The sequence below is a fragment of the Muscardinus avellanarius genome (assembly GCF_963383645.1).
Source record: "Muscardinus avellanarius genome assembly, chromosome: 5".
In the NCBI taxonomy this organism is placed as follows: Eukaryota; Metazoa; Chordata; class Mammalia; order Rodentia; family Gliridae; genus Muscardinus; species Muscardinus avellanarius.
In genome coordinates this window covers 88651033-88667674 of record NC_137790.1, presented here as the reverse complement: position 1 = coordinate 88667674, position 16642 = coordinate 88651033, and the positions used below count along the sequence as shown (strand labels likewise).

The 16642-nt window shown below is 37.1% G+C and overlaps 1 protein-coding gene across 3 annotated transcripts in view; it reads left to right on the top strand.

The window, feature by feature from the left end:
• VPS8 (VPS8 subunit of CORVET complex) overlaps positions 1–16642 on the top strand; it is a gene marked incomplete at both ends in the record, with an annotated part of 223582 nt that overhangs the window by 90801 nt on the left and 116139 nt on the right. For all 3 annotated transcript variants that reach the window (XM_080696055.1, XM_080696056.1, XM_080696054.1), the window contains 4 exons: positions 7524–7566; positions 9528–9600; positions 10062–10181; positions 16247–16318. In XM_080696055.1, coding sequence (XP_080552181.1) covers positions 7524–7566; positions 9528–9600; positions 10062–10181; positions 16247–16318 — 308 coding nt within the window. The remainder of the gene's footprint in view (positions 1–7523; positions 7567–9527; positions 9601–10061; positions 10182–16246; positions 16319–16642) is intronic.

Sequence of the window (16642 nt, the reverse complement as noted above, 5' to 3'; positions counted from 1 at the left end):
AGTGGAAAGAACAGGTTGACCCATTCAGTTCCTTAAGGCTTATAGATGACTAAGTCTTCTATTTCCTATTCATCTTCTGATAATTGTTTTGTGCATTATTAAAAGTAGGGTATTGAAGTTTTCAAGTATTATTGTTAAATTATTTATTTAAATTATTTATTATCCTGTTGTGTGGTTCTGGAGATTGACTACAAGGGCTCTCACATATTGGGCAACTGCTCTACCATTGTGTTACATCTCCAAACCTTTTCTTACTTTTGAGACAAAATCTCAATAATTTGCCCAGGCTGGCCTTGAACTTTCAATCTGCCTGCCTCAGCTTTCTCAATAGCTGAAGTTACAGGCATGTTCTACCACATCCAGCTGAATTTTCTGTTTCTCACTCTAATTCTATCAGTTCTCACTTTAAAAAATTTTTTAAACAATTTATTTATACTTTTTTTTCAGAAAAAATCTATCCTAACATGAAATATGAACTCTAAAAAACCTAAACAATCTTGAAAAAGAACACAGCTAGAAGATGTACATTTTCTGATTTCAAACCTTGCTATAAAGGCAGATATATAAACCAGTGGAATAAAATAAAAAGCCTAGAAATAAATTCTTCCATATATGGTCAAGTTATTTTTGACAAGGTTTCCAAGAGCATTTAGTGAAGGAAATAATAATCTTTTCACTAAATATTGTTGAAAAATATTAATTACATGAAAAAGAATAAAATTGGACCCTTACCTAACACTATATACAATTATTAACTCAAAATAGATAATAGATAAAAGACCTAACTGTAAATCTTAAGACTATAAACTTTTAGAAGAAAACCTGGGTCATAAAACTTCACAACACTGAAATTGGCAGTCATTTCTTGGATATGATTTCAAAGGCAAAGGCAACAAAAGAATAAACAAAGTTCATAAAAAATAAAAAAAGTTGTACATCCAAAGACAATGTAAATTAAAAGTTACTGATAGAATGGGATAAAATATTTCCAAATGCTATATCTGAAGTTATATTAATATTCCAAATAGAAATCTTAAAAATTAGCAATAATAAAAGCAAACAATACAATTTAGAAATAGGTAAAAGACTAAAATAGATTGAATCCCCAAAGATTTTTATATGACCAATAAACACATGAATATCACTCATCATTATCATAATATAACTAATAATTAAGGAAATACAAATAAAAACTATAGTGAAATACTACTTCACATTTGTCAGGATGGCTACTTAATATAAATTACCTTGCTCCAGCCCTTTATCTTGAGTTTGTTACTCTCTTTACTTGTAAAGTGTGTTTTTTGAAGCAGCAGATGGATGGATTCTGGTTTTTAATCCATTTTGCCACTTTATGTCTTCTTATTGGGGAATTGAGGCCATTTACATTCAGTGTGATTATTGAGAGATAACTTTTTTTTTCTTTTTCTTTCTTTCTTTTTTTTTTTTTTTTTTTTTTTTTGGTGTTACTGGGATTCCTGGAAGCCCTTCTACCTCCGGACTACACTCCCAGACCTATTTTTATTTGGAAACAGGGTCTCTCTTAAGCCAGAGCAAGTGGCTGGCTTTGAACCTGTGAGATCCTCCTGTCTCTGCCTCCCAAGCATGGGGATTACAAGCATGCGCCACCACACCCGGCTCAGAGATAACTTTTAATTCCTAACAAGTTAAGATTTTATTTCTGTTTGAAATACTGTTTATTCTTTGCTTAGTTGTCTGCTGGATGGAAAATCTTGTTTCTTTGGTTCTGGTGTGTATTACCTATTTCTTCTTTGCAGTTAATCTCTTTGAGTATTTTCTTGCACTCTGGTTTTGAAGACATAAATTCCTTCACTTGCTGTTTGTCATGAAAGTACTTGTAAACGCTGCTTTTCTTGGTCACCATCTTCCTGGAAGTCTATTTTTTTTATATAGTGAGTATACATTAAAAATTGATTACTTGAGCTGGGATGATGGCACATGCTTGTAATCCCAGTACTTGGGATGCTCAGACAGTAGGATTACCAATTTTTGTAGCTAGTCTCAGCTACTTAATAAGGCTCACCACAACTTAGTGAGACCTTGTTTCAAAAATAAAGAATAAGAAATAGGGCTGAGGGTATACTTGGAGGTAGAATGTCCCTAGTTTTGATCCCCAGTACTGCCAAAAAATAAATATAAATATATATAAACATATACATATAAATAAATATATACTTATTATTTGAATGAATAACAGATAATCTTTTAACTGCTTTAAACTATGGCTGTTACAGTCAGCATTCTCAAAGTTATAATCTAAACACTTGTCTAGGTAACTTAGAAGCAGGAAGATTTATTAGCTCATGCTATTCCTTGGAGATATTGGGGTTCAGTCCATGTGAAGCCTTAGACTGTGAATCTCAGGGTATGGTGGCAGCAGCAAGTGGAGAAAGGGAGAGCACAAGGCTTTGCTCTTCACGTCACGGAGGCCAAGAGAGAGAGAAGAGGAGGAACCATACATATTCTCCAAGCCATACTCCCAGGGATCTACCCCCTCCAGCCACACCCTACTGATCCACCAGGTGAATCTACCATTACAATGAATTTATCCACTGCTGGAATTATAGCCCTCAAGACTCAATCACATCAGTTCCAAACATTAATAAATGAGCTCTTTAAAGGATATTTTACATTCTACCCCTGGCCCTAAAGAGTTCATGCCCAGCTCAGAATACAAAATGCATTTAATCCACTCCAAGAGTTCTCACAATCTTAATGGTTTCAGCATTGCTGAAAAGTCCCAATGTCTCCTCTGAAACTCAAGAGCCCTTATTAAAGACAGTGAAGATCAATATAAAAAACAAGTTACATGCATCCAATACACAATGGCAAAAAGTGAACATCTGTATTACCAAAGGGAGGAATAGGATCATAGAAGGGGTGGGACCAAAACAGTAACAAGATCTGCCAGGACAAGGACTCAATCTTGCAGCTCCACTCCTAACCTCCAGGTGGGTATATGGCAATGAGAAGCGGTGTCCAGTGAGCCCTGACAGCCCCACCCCAGCACCCTGGCTGATTGTAATGGACGGTTTATTGCCTCTTTCAGCCTGGCTCAATGGTCACATTTTTTATAGTCATTCCATGTTTCTGGAGTTTCTAAATCCAGGGCTTTTTTCTTTCAATCTTTGTTTCACCTTCAGCTTCACAAATTGCCCTCTTTGGGCCTGCTTGCAGGATTCCAACCCTGCCATACATTGCCTGACTTCACGGGGGAAGCCTTCATGGCTTCCTTTTTCTAGAAAAAGCCGGCATTGTGTGGGCTGTGGGATAGGCTACCTACAGAAAAGATAGACTCTCCTTAATCATTGCCACTGTTGCCTTTTTAATCACAGTGCCTGGGCCAGCTCCATCCATGTGGCCACTGGCCCCAAGTCCATGTGGGCCATCCTTGGCCCCAACTCGGTCTACCACCTCCATAGTGGTCATTGCTGGCTTAGCCTCTGTCATATTCGCTGCTTCTTCTTTCCTTTCAAGCCATCATGCTTCCTTCCATTACATCATCTCTCTGGGTCCCAGCTTTATACATGCCTTTCTGCTTTACTCTTTGCTCCCCAATTTAGTGTACAGATGAACGTGAACATCAATATCCAAAACGCAGTTTGGATATTTTACTATTTTGAGATTTCCTCCACCAGTTTATTAATCAGTCTATCATTAAATTTAACTCACGCAAAATTTTAGGACATGGGCAAAATGCGAATAAGTTTTTTGCCAAATGTAACACATGTGGCCTCTACTCCATTTCATAATGGAGATATCTTTGCCTTCCATAATACCCTGAGCACAGTCTCTATTGTCCGCCTTTCTATCCACATTCTGGCCCTTCCAGTTTTCTCTCACAAACCAGTTCCAAAGATTCAAATTCCACATAGTCAGACTTAGATAGAGCCACGACTCCACTTTCCTGGTACCAAATTCTATTTCAGTCAACATTCTCACAGCTATAATCTAAAGACTTGATCATGTAACTTAGAGGATGGAAGATTTATTAGCTCATTGTTTTCCTTGGAGATATTGGGATTCAATCTGTGTGAGCCAGGGGCCCTGGATCTTCATGGCAATGGCAGGAAGCAGAGAAAGGGGAGACAAGTCTTTGTTCTACACATCATGAAGGCCAGAAGCAAGCAAGAAAGATTTACCCAGTTGCCGCATATGTGAACTGAAGCAAAAATATGGGTTGAATTTTGGTAACACTCCCCAAAATTCCATGAATTATATTCTGTCACTTTAGGATTTATTTAGAAGGCTTTGGTTTTATGTGAAACTTACTGTTCATGAAGATTTCTAATTATATTGTGGAAGCCTTAATTTCTTTCTTTTTTTTTTTTTTTTGTGGTACTGGAGGTGGAACCCAGGGGCTTTCTACCTCCAGGCTATACTCCGAGACCTGTTTTATACTTTATTTGGAAACAGGGTCTCAATGAGTTGAGGAGAGCCTCATGGAGTAGCTGAGGCTGGCTTCAAACCTGTGCGATCCTCCTTGCCTCAGCCTCCCAAGCACTAGGATTACAAGCGTGTGTCATTACGCCCGGCTGGAAGCCTTAATTTCAAAAGCATCTCTTTTTGACAAGTCAAGAAGACAGGACCTCAAAAAGACGTTTCTTCACAAGATTCTATTCTGCTGCCATTGAGAATATACCATGGACATATTTTATGCTCACATGTCACACAAAGATGTTCTGTTACCCAAGAGTTATGTTTTGCAGCTGATTTTTTTTAGTTCTACATTTTTTGCTAAGAAACAGTCTTCATTGTAATCAAGAAGTGATCTCCATATTTCTTCCATTTCAAATTTGTCTTCCCACTTTTTCAAGTCTTTTACATTATGTATCATTCATAACCTTTCAGAATAGCCCTTTTCTGTTTATATATACTACCCTTCCAGCTCTTTTGACTTATGAGCTGCTTTATTTAAAGTTTCTCTAGGAACATCTCCTAGTTTATCCAGATTTAGTTTGTAACTCTTTGTTACAGTTTCTCTTGTTCTTTGATTTTAAAAAATGACAAAAGGCAGGGCTTGTTTCTATTTGCTTTTATCCTCCTTGACCAAGAATCTCATGTGGAACGTCCTACCTGTTGAAAGTTTTTTCTGTTTGACAAACTGGTGGGTAATGGGTGATGAACAGGGTTAATGGTTTCACATCTCTAATAAAACACTCAAGTTGAAGCATAAACACTGGCAATTTCATCATGAGTGCTCTTCCCAATTTTTTCAAGATAACCAAGGACTGTGATGCTGCCTTTTTTGATTATTTCTGCTGTGTCAGTTAGTTCTGTAAATACTTCGTCCTTTATATAAGGAGCTACTGCTGAGCTACTTTCAGTCTCTTTTCCTGCATCATAACATAAAGATAGGTCACAGGTGTAAGAAGACAGCTTGGGATCCCCCCCCCCCTTTTTTTATGGTGGTTTCAATATGTTGCCCAAGGTGGCTTTGAACTAGCAATCTCCCTACCTCAACTGCCTACATAGGAGACTGTGCCACCATGCCCAGCTCAGGGATTCCCTCTGATTTTCTCCATTTTGAGATTTCCATGCTCTTTTCCATTCCTGCTTGCTTACTTGCTTGCTTTCCTCCTTCCCTCCCTCCCTTCCTTCCTTCCTTCCTTCCTTCTTTCCTTCCTTCCTATTTTTCTTTCTTTCTTAGGTACTAGGGATGGAATTCAGGGCCATTGTACCTCTGAGCTATACCCCCAGCCCTATTTTTTTTGTCTTTTAAAAATTTAAATAGGTTCTCACTGAGTTTGCAAAGGGCCTTGTTAAATAGCTGAGACTGTCTGTGAACCACGATCCTCTAGTCTCAGCTTCCTGAATGCTGGAATTACAAGTGTGAGCCACATTGCCCGGCTCATTCCTGGTTTCTTGACTTCACTTCTTGCCTAGGTCAGAAAGATCAGGGGGTTTCCACATGCTGGGGTTCCCTCGTGTGCAGGTTAGGGTGTGCTTTACCACAGGCAAAGGCCATGAAGGAGTACGGCTGCCTCTCTCCCCAAGTGAGTTGTGCTTCCCACCAGATTTTATGCTCTGCTCAATCTTTGGTAACTTCAAGTAGTTACTTCTCATATTACCTCCAGGTTTTGCAATTGTTGTTGTTGTTGTTGTTTTGTTTTGTTTTGTTTCTATAAGGGTAACGACAGGGGAGTCATTTTGTATAGTCTTACTCCTTTACCATTCAGAGTGGCCCACACCTAATTTTTTTGAAACAGACTTGAAAATTGGCTTTCACATGTACGTTTACTAGAAATGGATGTGGAATACAGTAATAAAAAATTCAAATAGAGTTGTTGAGCTTTTGCAACAGAAAATTGCCTAAAAGAAGATACTGGGGAGAGGAAAGTTAGAGAAATTAAGTGCTTTATCAATTCAGTTCACTGTATACTTACTAATCGTTTCCTCCGTACCAGACACTGTCATTATGGTGATAAGAACACAGATATAAAAGATACCCTGCTTTTAGTAAGCTCGTAGTAGTAGAATAATGAAGATAAGCATGTTGAATAAGTCAATTTAATTCTAGAATATCATGAGTTAGGTACATTCTGAGATTTCTAAAGATAAAAGTATTTAGTTAATAAATAAACATGAACTTGGTTCACCAAGCAGTAAGGGGATTGTTCTCATGTCATACTAGTTTAGTTAAGTTGGATCATATAATATTTATTAAATCAAAATATAATTATTCATATAATTTCGAGCAACTCAAATTTGTATGACTAACATAACAGATTTAGAGTATTTATAAAGGATTACTAATAAAAGATGTATACTTGATTTCTTATGTCCAGTATTCATATGCCAAAAACAGAAGCTTCACCTTGTTATTGTTATCAACCATAGATTTCATAATCTGCACACCATAGAATTCCTGATTGCTTTGCCTTTATCAATGTTCCCACTCACTTCTATGTTTCCTTTGACTCCTTTTTCTAAAAATTGTCCAGATTACTACCTTTGTAATATTTTTTAGTTAAAGAAATTGGCATATGTTATCAGATGATAGAATCTTACATTTTTGACATAAGTTAGAATAGAAAGGGCCCTGTGCATCATTTATTTGAGGTCTGTTACTTTAAGTATCTGGGAACAATGACCTGAACACTGTAGATGGTGAAAGTCCATGTTATAAATGAGAAGACATTAGAGTTATGCCTTAGTGTCACTTAATTGGTCATGATCAATTCATCATGGCAGTGCCTACCTTATACCTCCCCCTGTTCCCACACTACAGGTTAAGCTCATAATAATAACACATAGATTTCTACCCTCAGATCTGTTCCTTCTGTGTGTCCTCAAATAACTCATGGATTTTGCATCTATGATTAGAATCTCATGAAAATTTCTTAACAAGTTAAGTTGGTCTTATATCAATTTTCTCTTATTTGGAAATATATTTACCTTGCCTTAAATGCCAAATTTTATGTTTTACTCCCATGCAAAATTATATTTCTGAAAAGGTTTTGAGAAAAAACTGCTAAAGACATTTTTTCTTTCTATTTTAGATGAACAAGTTGTTATGGGCAACAAGCTTCTGGTATATATTAGGTAAGAGATTTTTATTTATCTGTGACTATGCTCTTTCTACATTTTCTCTATATTTTAAGATATACTATTATCTCTTATTCATACAGTGGTTTTCATTTTTCAAAGTTCTTTTATGTGGAGTAGTGGTTCTCATGGTTGGCAGTATCTAATGGCATTTTTTGTTGTCCCACCTGGGGTAAGAGAGGGATCTTCCCAGTGTCTAGTGGCAGAGGCTGGGAATGCTGCTAACAATTCCACAATGCATAGAGGGGTCTCCACAATAAGGAATTACCTGGCCTCAAATATCAGCAGAACTGTGGTTGGGAAACCATAATACAGAGCATTTACTTTTACAACCAGAAATCCTGTGATATGTGATATCTTTATGTGTAAAAGAAAATATATTTAAATTGTAAAATTGTGACAGACTAAAACCTGAATTCTCATCTCCTGGAGCAGAGTTTATTTCAGTGACTAAGTAGGTTCAGAATTGAGTCCTAGCAGCATTTTGGCTCTTGTCTAACATGAGAGTTAATCTTGAGACCTACTCTGCATTTGCTACATTGATTCTTTAGTAAGGAAGAACACAGCTGCGTGAACTTAGCCACAGAGGTTCCTGAACTTACTTGGTTTACCATCTTCTTTTCAGAAAAAAATAAAAAAATTACTCAGCACCCTCTGGAAATCCATCTTCTTAAGCAAATAAACAGACACAATGGCATATTTGCATTATTTTATGTATCTGTGTCTCATTCTGGCATCCCCTGGGGGGGCGATATAGCCTTCTTTGGGAGCCTATTCATTCTATCGCTTTATATCTATACTTTAAACTCTTTAGAATATGTTGGTATCTATTTGTCTTTAGTCTAACACTGAAAATTGATAATTGATTTAAAGAGGTTTAAAGTTACTCCCCCAATGACAGAAAAAGTAAAACAACAGTAAAACGACACAAGGTAAGTCATTAGCCATTAAGAAGGTCTGATGTGGAGGTTACAGGTATAGTTCAGTGGTAGAGTGCTTGCCTAGCATGCACGAGGCCCTGGGTTTAAGGCCCATTACCACCAAATTTTAAAACAAACAAACAAAAAAAAAAACATAGAATCTCCTCAGATTCTAACTCCCTGAAGGCTTGTCATATTGCAAATATTTTCCAGACATTTATTAGTCTATCTCACTCCCCATTTTTAATCATCATTCTTAAAGCCTGTGGTGTAAAAATTACTGAGAACGTCAGGCTTTTAACAGGTGAATCATGGTTTAATGTTGCCCCTTCAGGTTTTTTCTAGTTGCTAAGTGTGAGGCCTTTGAATGGCGTCTCTCATTCTTACAGTTCATGCAGTGCAAACTAAAGTATAAGCCCGCTCAGTCACAGTCTGTTATTTTACCACTCTTCCCATCTCCCACATTTTCTGAACTTATGTTATCTTTTAAATTTTTATTCTTAAGTTTTTTTCTTATATATAAAACTTATACATACTTTTGAGGTGCCATGTGATTTTTTTTTTTTTTTTTTTTTTTTTTGGTGGTACTAGGGTTCCTGGAAGCCCTTCTACCTCCAGGCTACGTTCCCAGACCTATTTTTACATTTTTATTTGGAAACAGGGTCTCCTAAGCCAGTGCACGCAGCTGGCTTCGAACCTGCGCGATCCTCCTGTCTCTGCCTCCCAAGCGTGGGGATTACAAGTGTGCGCCACCACGACCGGCTGCCATGTGATGTTTTGATATATGTATACATGGTGTAGTGTTTAAATCAGGATAAACATTTCTTCTCACAAACATTTATTCTTTATGGTGAAAACATTCAAAATCTTTTCTTATAGCTTTTTGAAATATATAGCATATCATTGTTACCTATAGTTACCCTACCTCAGTGATAAGGTTTTGAACTTGACCTGACAGAAGTTGAACCTGCTTCTCATATGAGAAAGAATGTTGCCCTTTTAAAAGTTACCAGATCTGTTCTTACTTGTTTCTTCTAGCTGTTGTCTTGCAGGTCGAGCCTATCCCCTTGGTGACATCCCTGAAGATCTTGTTCCCTTGGTTAAAAATCAGGTTGGTACTATTTTCATAGCATTATTTGTTATCTATACCTCTTATTGAGATGCACTGAAAACAGTGCATTTGAGAGAGAGTCTATGCCTTATCACCAAAGTCAGCAGTTTTAGTTGAGAGTGGAGACAATTGAACTGGATTTGGCCTGCCTTTATTTTGTCCAAATGGAAATCATTGCTTTAGCAAGATGCTTTGTTAAGATTAGAAGAGGCCAGGCGTGGTGGCGCACACTTGTAATCCCAGTGCTTGGGAGGCTGAGACAGGAGGATCACTCAGGTTCGAGGCCCGCCTCAGCTACTGAGTGAGGCTCTCAGCAACTTAGTGAGACCCTGTTTCCAAAAAAGTATAAAATAGGTCTGGGAGTATAGCCTGGAGGTAGGAAAGCCCCTGGGTTCCACCCCTAGTACCAACAGTGGGGGAAAAAATCAGAAGAGGATCAACCATTGCTTTTCCACTTGCAGGTTTTTGAATTTTTGATTCGCTTGCATTCAACAGACGCATCCCTAGAGGAAGAAATCTATCCTTATGTACGGACTTTGTTACATTTTGACACAAGAGAATTTCTAAATGTTTTGGCACTGGTAAGAGACAGTATGGCTTTAAGGTATTTAAAAAGGAGCCAGGGTGATAATTTTTTAATGGAAAGAGAATTAATAATAATCTCTATGTGGGTACAGTTTTTATACCCTAGCAGTAGTAAAAGTTTCAAATGTTTGATTTTGTGTGGCTCCCATATTTCCTTTGTAGTTCTTTGTAGCCTTTCCCTTCTCTCTCTCTGTCTATCTCTGTATAGCATACTCATGGGCTAGGGATGTAGCTCAGTGGTAGAGTAGCTGCCAGGTATGCCCCAGACCTAGGTTTAATCTGAAGGAAAGAAGGAAGCAAGGAAGGAAAGGAGAGTGGGAAGGTAAGAAGAAGAGGAGGAAGAAGAGGAGAAGAGGGAAAGGAGGGAGGGGAAAAGGGAGGAAGGAGGAAAGAAATTGGTTTGTTTCAAGCATATTCATCAAAAGTTAAAGAGAGCAAGGCTGATATGGTGTATCTCTGATTTCATAAATTATAGTACCTGGTATATTGCCTATGGACAGAGGCTCCGAGTGTGAGATGGGTGATGACAATGAAAATAACTAGAGTTGGAATTGAGTGTGGAAGCTTCCTGCTGAAGAACACCCTGGACATGTTTAGAGAAGTCAGGTTTTCTCTGAAAAATCTCCCTAGGGGAATAATTATATAAAATATGATAAATAGGAAGAGGGGAAAAGAAACTCAGAACTGGAGGTGAGATTTAATCAGTTTAGGAGACCTTAGACATCTGGAAGGTAACATAGGGTACTTGGTGGGTGGCACCAAGGAAGGTTTGAAAAGAATGGTAGAGAAAAAAAAGAATTTCACCCAACTTTTATTTTTTAAGGGTGATTGTAGCACATTTGGAATTATGCTGATATCTGAATTATGATTTGGGGATGTATAGTAAGGCCACAAAACAATCTCTCTTTGCTGGGAAAATATTGAAGTACATAGTATATCTCCTAATACAGGAAATATACTAACTGGGGTACCACCCTAGCTAACAGGATGTGAACCCTGTCCTTGTGGAGGACTTGGATCCATGTTTGTAAGGCAGCACTGTAACACCGTATAGTGCATGTCTCAGGGATATACAGGATTCTTTGGGAACACTTAGTAGGTTAGGGAAGGTTTCTTGGATGGAATGATGTCCATGAGCTGGATGTGGTGGCGTACACCTTTAATCCCAGTAGGTGAGACAGGAGGAGCAAACATTCAAGGGCAGCCTTACAGTATAGTGAGACCCTGTTTTAAAACAAAATGAAAAGAGCTGGGGATGTAGTTCAGAGTAGAATACTCCTGGGTTCAATCCAAGAGGGAGACAGACAGACAGACAAAGAGAGAGAAAGAAATTGTCCATGTTGAGCCTCAACAATGAGTAGAAGTTAGGCAAAGGGCAAAGAAAACTATTTGAGGGAGAAGGTCAGAATATATAAAAAGACCTAGAAATGAAACAGAGTAGTGAGTATTCAAATAATTCAGTATGTCTCCATCTTTAAATAAGACTGAGTTTAAGTCTTGCAGTCTATAGTAAGAAATTAGGTATTATTCTCTGGTAATAGGTGACTGTTGAAGTCCGTTAGGAAGGTGAATATCATTTTAAGACTCTCTCTTGCCTCTTGTGTGAGTCAGTTTGGGCTTCTATAACAGACGCTATAAACTGGGTGTCTTATAAACAACAGAGATTTATTTCTAACAGTACCGGAAGGTGGGAAGTCCAAGATCAGGATGCTAGTAGATTCTGTAACTGTCGAGGGCCCACTTCCTGGTCATAGATAGTGCTTGCTCACTGTGTTACCTTGGTAGAAAGGGGCAGATGATCCATCTGGGACCTCTTTTGTACGGTCTCTAACCCCATTCATGAGGGGTCTGTTCTCATGGTCTAATCACTTCCTGAAGGCCCATCTCCTAATACTATCACATTGGTGATTAGGTCTTCAGCATGAATTTTGGGGAACACAAACATTTAGACCATAACATATGGAAAATTGATTGAAATGAGACTGGAAACAAGGAGCTCTATTAGTAAATTTTTGCAGTAATCTAGATAGAATATAATGGTGGCTTGAATTAGGACAGTGGCAGTAAAGATAAACAAGATTTGAAAGAATATTAATAAGTTATATATGAAAGGGAAGACAAACATCAAAGCCTTCCAGACTTATGGCTTGATGAACCTGAATTACAGTGGTTTATTGGTGCAGGAACTGGAATTTTCATGCACTACCTTGGGAATATAAAAAGGTACAACCACTTTGGAAAACGGTTTGTCCATGTCGTATCAAGTTAATTGGTGCACTTAATGAATGACCTAGCAATTCCATTCTTAGATATTTACTAAAAAGTAAAAATACATGCCTACACAAGCAATTGACTGCAAGTTGTTGAGTGAGTAATATCTTTTAAGGTAGTCTAGCATCTTCTCATTCTTTGACTGTATCTTGTTTTGACATTACCTTGTTTGACTTGCTTACCACTTAAGTTTTCACCACTGAGCCTCTAGGGAACATTTCTCCATTCCAAGGCACCCCCTTTATTTCTAAAGCTTTGTCCTACCAGAATCCATCCTTCCCAGATCCCTCCCTTTGGCCTCCCTAATAGCCAGTGCTCTGATCTACCAGTTCTCACATCCCATCTGAGTATTTACCCATATGGGATAGACCACTCCTATTTTCTGGAGGTGAATTCTCTGTGATGGTATAGGTATTCTGCTACCACTAGAATCTTGTCACACCCATCTGTCTTTCACATAATCCTATTCTGACTTCTTTGTGGTATTATATGCTTTGGAACCAACTCTGCTAATTTGGGATATTTATTTTCCCACTTACATGTGAGTTAAAATTTTGTGGTATTTGTTGTCCTTCTAGTTTTTCCATTAGCGTGGCTTATGGATTTTTATTTTACTCTTTTTTATTATACAGATTTTTTGGAGTGTTTCTGTGCATGAAGAGATTAGGACAGGAGTCTACAAACTATATTCTATGGACTAAAGCCAGCCCCAGTGGTCCTGGCTTGCATGAGTTAAGAATATATTTTATAGCCAGGCGTGGTGGTGCACACTTGTAATCCCAGCATTTGGGAGACTAAGACAGTAGTATCACGGTTCAAAGACAGCCTCAGCTCCTACTTAGCAACTCAGTGAGACCCTGTTTCAAAATAAAGAATAAGAAATAGGGCTGGTGCCATGCCATAGCTTCAAGGAGAATGCCCCAGGGTTCTATCCTCAGTACTCCAAAAAAAAAAAAAAAAAGAAGAAGAGAGAGAGAGGAGAGAGAGAGATAATGGTTTTTATAGCTAGATGCGGTGGCACCTGTAATCCCAGCATTTGGGAGGCTGAGACAGGAGGATCCTGGTCCATGGACAGCCTCAGCTACATAGTGAGGCCCTTTGCAATTCAGTGAGACCCTGTTTCAAAATAAAGCATAAACAGAGGGTGCTGCTATTTATCTGGGTTTTATCCCCAGTACTGCAAAAAAGAAAACAAAAAAGAATGTTTTTTAGATTTTTAAGGGTGGGAAAAAGAAAGAAAAAGAATATGTGATAAAGACCACATGTAGCTCACAAAGCCTGAAATACTTACTGCCTGGCCTTTTACAGAGAATGTTGCCTCCAAGATTGGTATTCAGCTTAATATCATAATAACTTAATAATTTTTAGAGATTATAGGAAGAAATCTTCATGCCCAAATGCACAGATGATTTTGAACTTGAATTTTAAGCCTGCCACTCTACTTCACAAACTGTAATTCTCCATTAAGACATCTTTGCTTATTATTTCTTTAATAAACATTGGTTATTTAAAGCATCTTGGTGGAATGCTAATGTTCTAGCAATGATGTGCCATTTTGGTGGCAGTTCTTAACTATCTTCAAAATATGTCATTATGTGTATCAGAACATTCATGCTGTAGTATGTCACCACTTAATTATATTTATAGAAACAGATTTTCAATATCTGTTTTAAAGCAGTGACTACATGCTGTCAAAAGAAAAAATGGCTAAAGAAATTCTTTTTTAATTGCTTCCACTGCTGTAGTTTTTAAGTAATTTGTTAATGCTCCATGCTTTTATGTTTTAGATGAATAGCAGATAGCACCCTCTGTGTCTGCAGAATGACATCTTATTTTAGCAGGCTGGGATGAACGTGTGTATGTTTATGTGTATGCATGTGCACATGTGTTTTGCATAAATCTAAAGGCAGAACTTGAGCCAGGCGTGGTGGCGCACACTTGTAATCCTAGTACTTGGGAGGCTAAGACAGGAGGATCGCAGGTTTGCGGAAAGACTCAGCTACTTAGTAAGGCCCTCCACACTTAGTGAGATCCTCTTTCAAAAGAAAGAATAAAAAATAGGGCTGGAGGTGTAGCTTAGAGGTAGACTGCCCCTGGGTTCCATCCCCAGTACCACACCAAGAAAAAAAGGTAGAGCTGAGAGATTTTTCAAGTCTATTTGCCTAACTTCAGAAAGGGTCATATTTAACCCATATAAACATAAAAATATCTTCTGGTTGAGCCTTCCAGATTAAGAGTTCCTGCAATTTCCTTGGTAACTCATTCCAGAATTTCTCAACTAACTGGCAACAAATCAGACTAGTTGAAAAAAAATTACTTAAAGTCATTTCATTTTTCTCTGTACATAATTAACTAGACTACTGGACTCATTTGATAAACAAATGCTGTGTGATAGGAAAAGGAAGGGAAAGGCATACTAATAAGAGTGAAGGTACTTTGGAGAAACTGGGGAAGTTGAGGGCCCATGTAAAGATCAGTAAGTTCTTGATGATTGCTATTCAAACCAGAATTTGAATCTCACTGTAGTTTTGATTTACATTTCTCTGATTGCTAATGATGTTGAACATTTTTCAATATTTACTGCACTTTTGTATTTCTTCATTTAAGAAATGTATGTTCAGTTCAATTGCCCATTTTTTGTTTGGGTTTTTTTTTTTTTTAGTGCTAAGTTTTTTAAGCTCTTGTTAAATAAAATAAAATGAAGACCAGTAAGTATTCTGATTTGAATGTAACTATGATGTAATATTAAAAGTTCATGGCTCTAAAATTCCCTCCCTTTTTTTCCTTTTTGTGGCTTTCTACCTCCCAGCTACACTTCCAGCCCTTTTTATTTTGAAACAGGGTCTCACTAGATTGAGAGTTTCACTATGTTACCGATATTGCCTTCAAGTGTATGATCCTCCTGCTTCAGCCTCCCAAGTATTCAGATTATGCCTGGCCCGCTATGTGGATTTAAACATTTCTCTGAAGCAAATATACTTAATGAAACCCATAGGAAAAATCTTCAGTCTTCTATCCTTGTTATTCAGCAGATATTTTCATTTCAGCTTTTTGATAGTGGATATAATTTCAGTTCTTTATGTATGAATCCTGTATATACTAGATATTTTTGTGACAGTATGTTATCATGTATTGCCAAACCAAAGCCAGTTATTGTCATTTACTTTGAAACATTTTATATTCTAAATACCTCTGGCTGTATTTAAGCAGAAATGTAAACATATAAAGAGTTATACTTGGCAGTGTTTTCAGGGTAGGAAAGCTAATCTTTGTAAATAGGCTTAAAATTTTAAGTGTTTACGCAGTTTTACCATAGTATTTAAAAATGCAAATCTTTGAACCTCTATTTTTCTAAATTAATGGAAATTATGAAAATTATTTTTATGACAGTTAATAAACTTTATTTTCAGGTAACAAATTGAATAATGACTGAATATATGGCATTTCATTTTTCTGTTCTTAGACCTTTCTTCCCAAATGGCCTCTTGTGTTTACTGTTCTTTCTCTTTGTCCACAGGCCTTGCCTTTCTTTCTTTCTTAAACACTTTTAAGTTGTGTGATAATCGTGATATTATATATTTCTTACTGATTTTTAAGGTCTTAGAATACCATGAAATATTAAATGCTATGGCTTTCTACCTGACTCCCCCCAAATAACTTAGCATTAAAAGTATGAGAAAATGAGGAATGGCTATCTTATTTGGATATTTACTTGGATTTGCCCAAAAGAACTTAAGAATTTATTTCCTTTCAAAATTTTCAGATATTTAAAATTTTTTCTCCTTTTTAGACATTTGAAGATTTTAAAAATGACAAGCAAGCTGTGGAATATCAACAACGAATTGTGGATATTTTGTTGAAAGTAAGCATTAAAAATTACATTGATATTTCTGTTAAGAGAACTGAATTGTTCTGTAGCTGGCTCTAAAATAATCTTGTTTAGTGACACAATTTGTTGCAGTATATCTTAAAATAGCATTATGGTGTCTTGGTCCTTAAGAGCCGAATGAAGTATTAATCATTAGTTGAAAAAGTATAATCTATTTTAGCTTTAGACTAGATACCAGATATACAGTATTACTCTCTAGAAGCGCCTTTTGTGGTAATTCTATATTAAATGATTATGTGTAATAAAAGAGACTAACTTCAGAGTGCTTTGAGAACATAATTAATGTGAAGAAGTTTC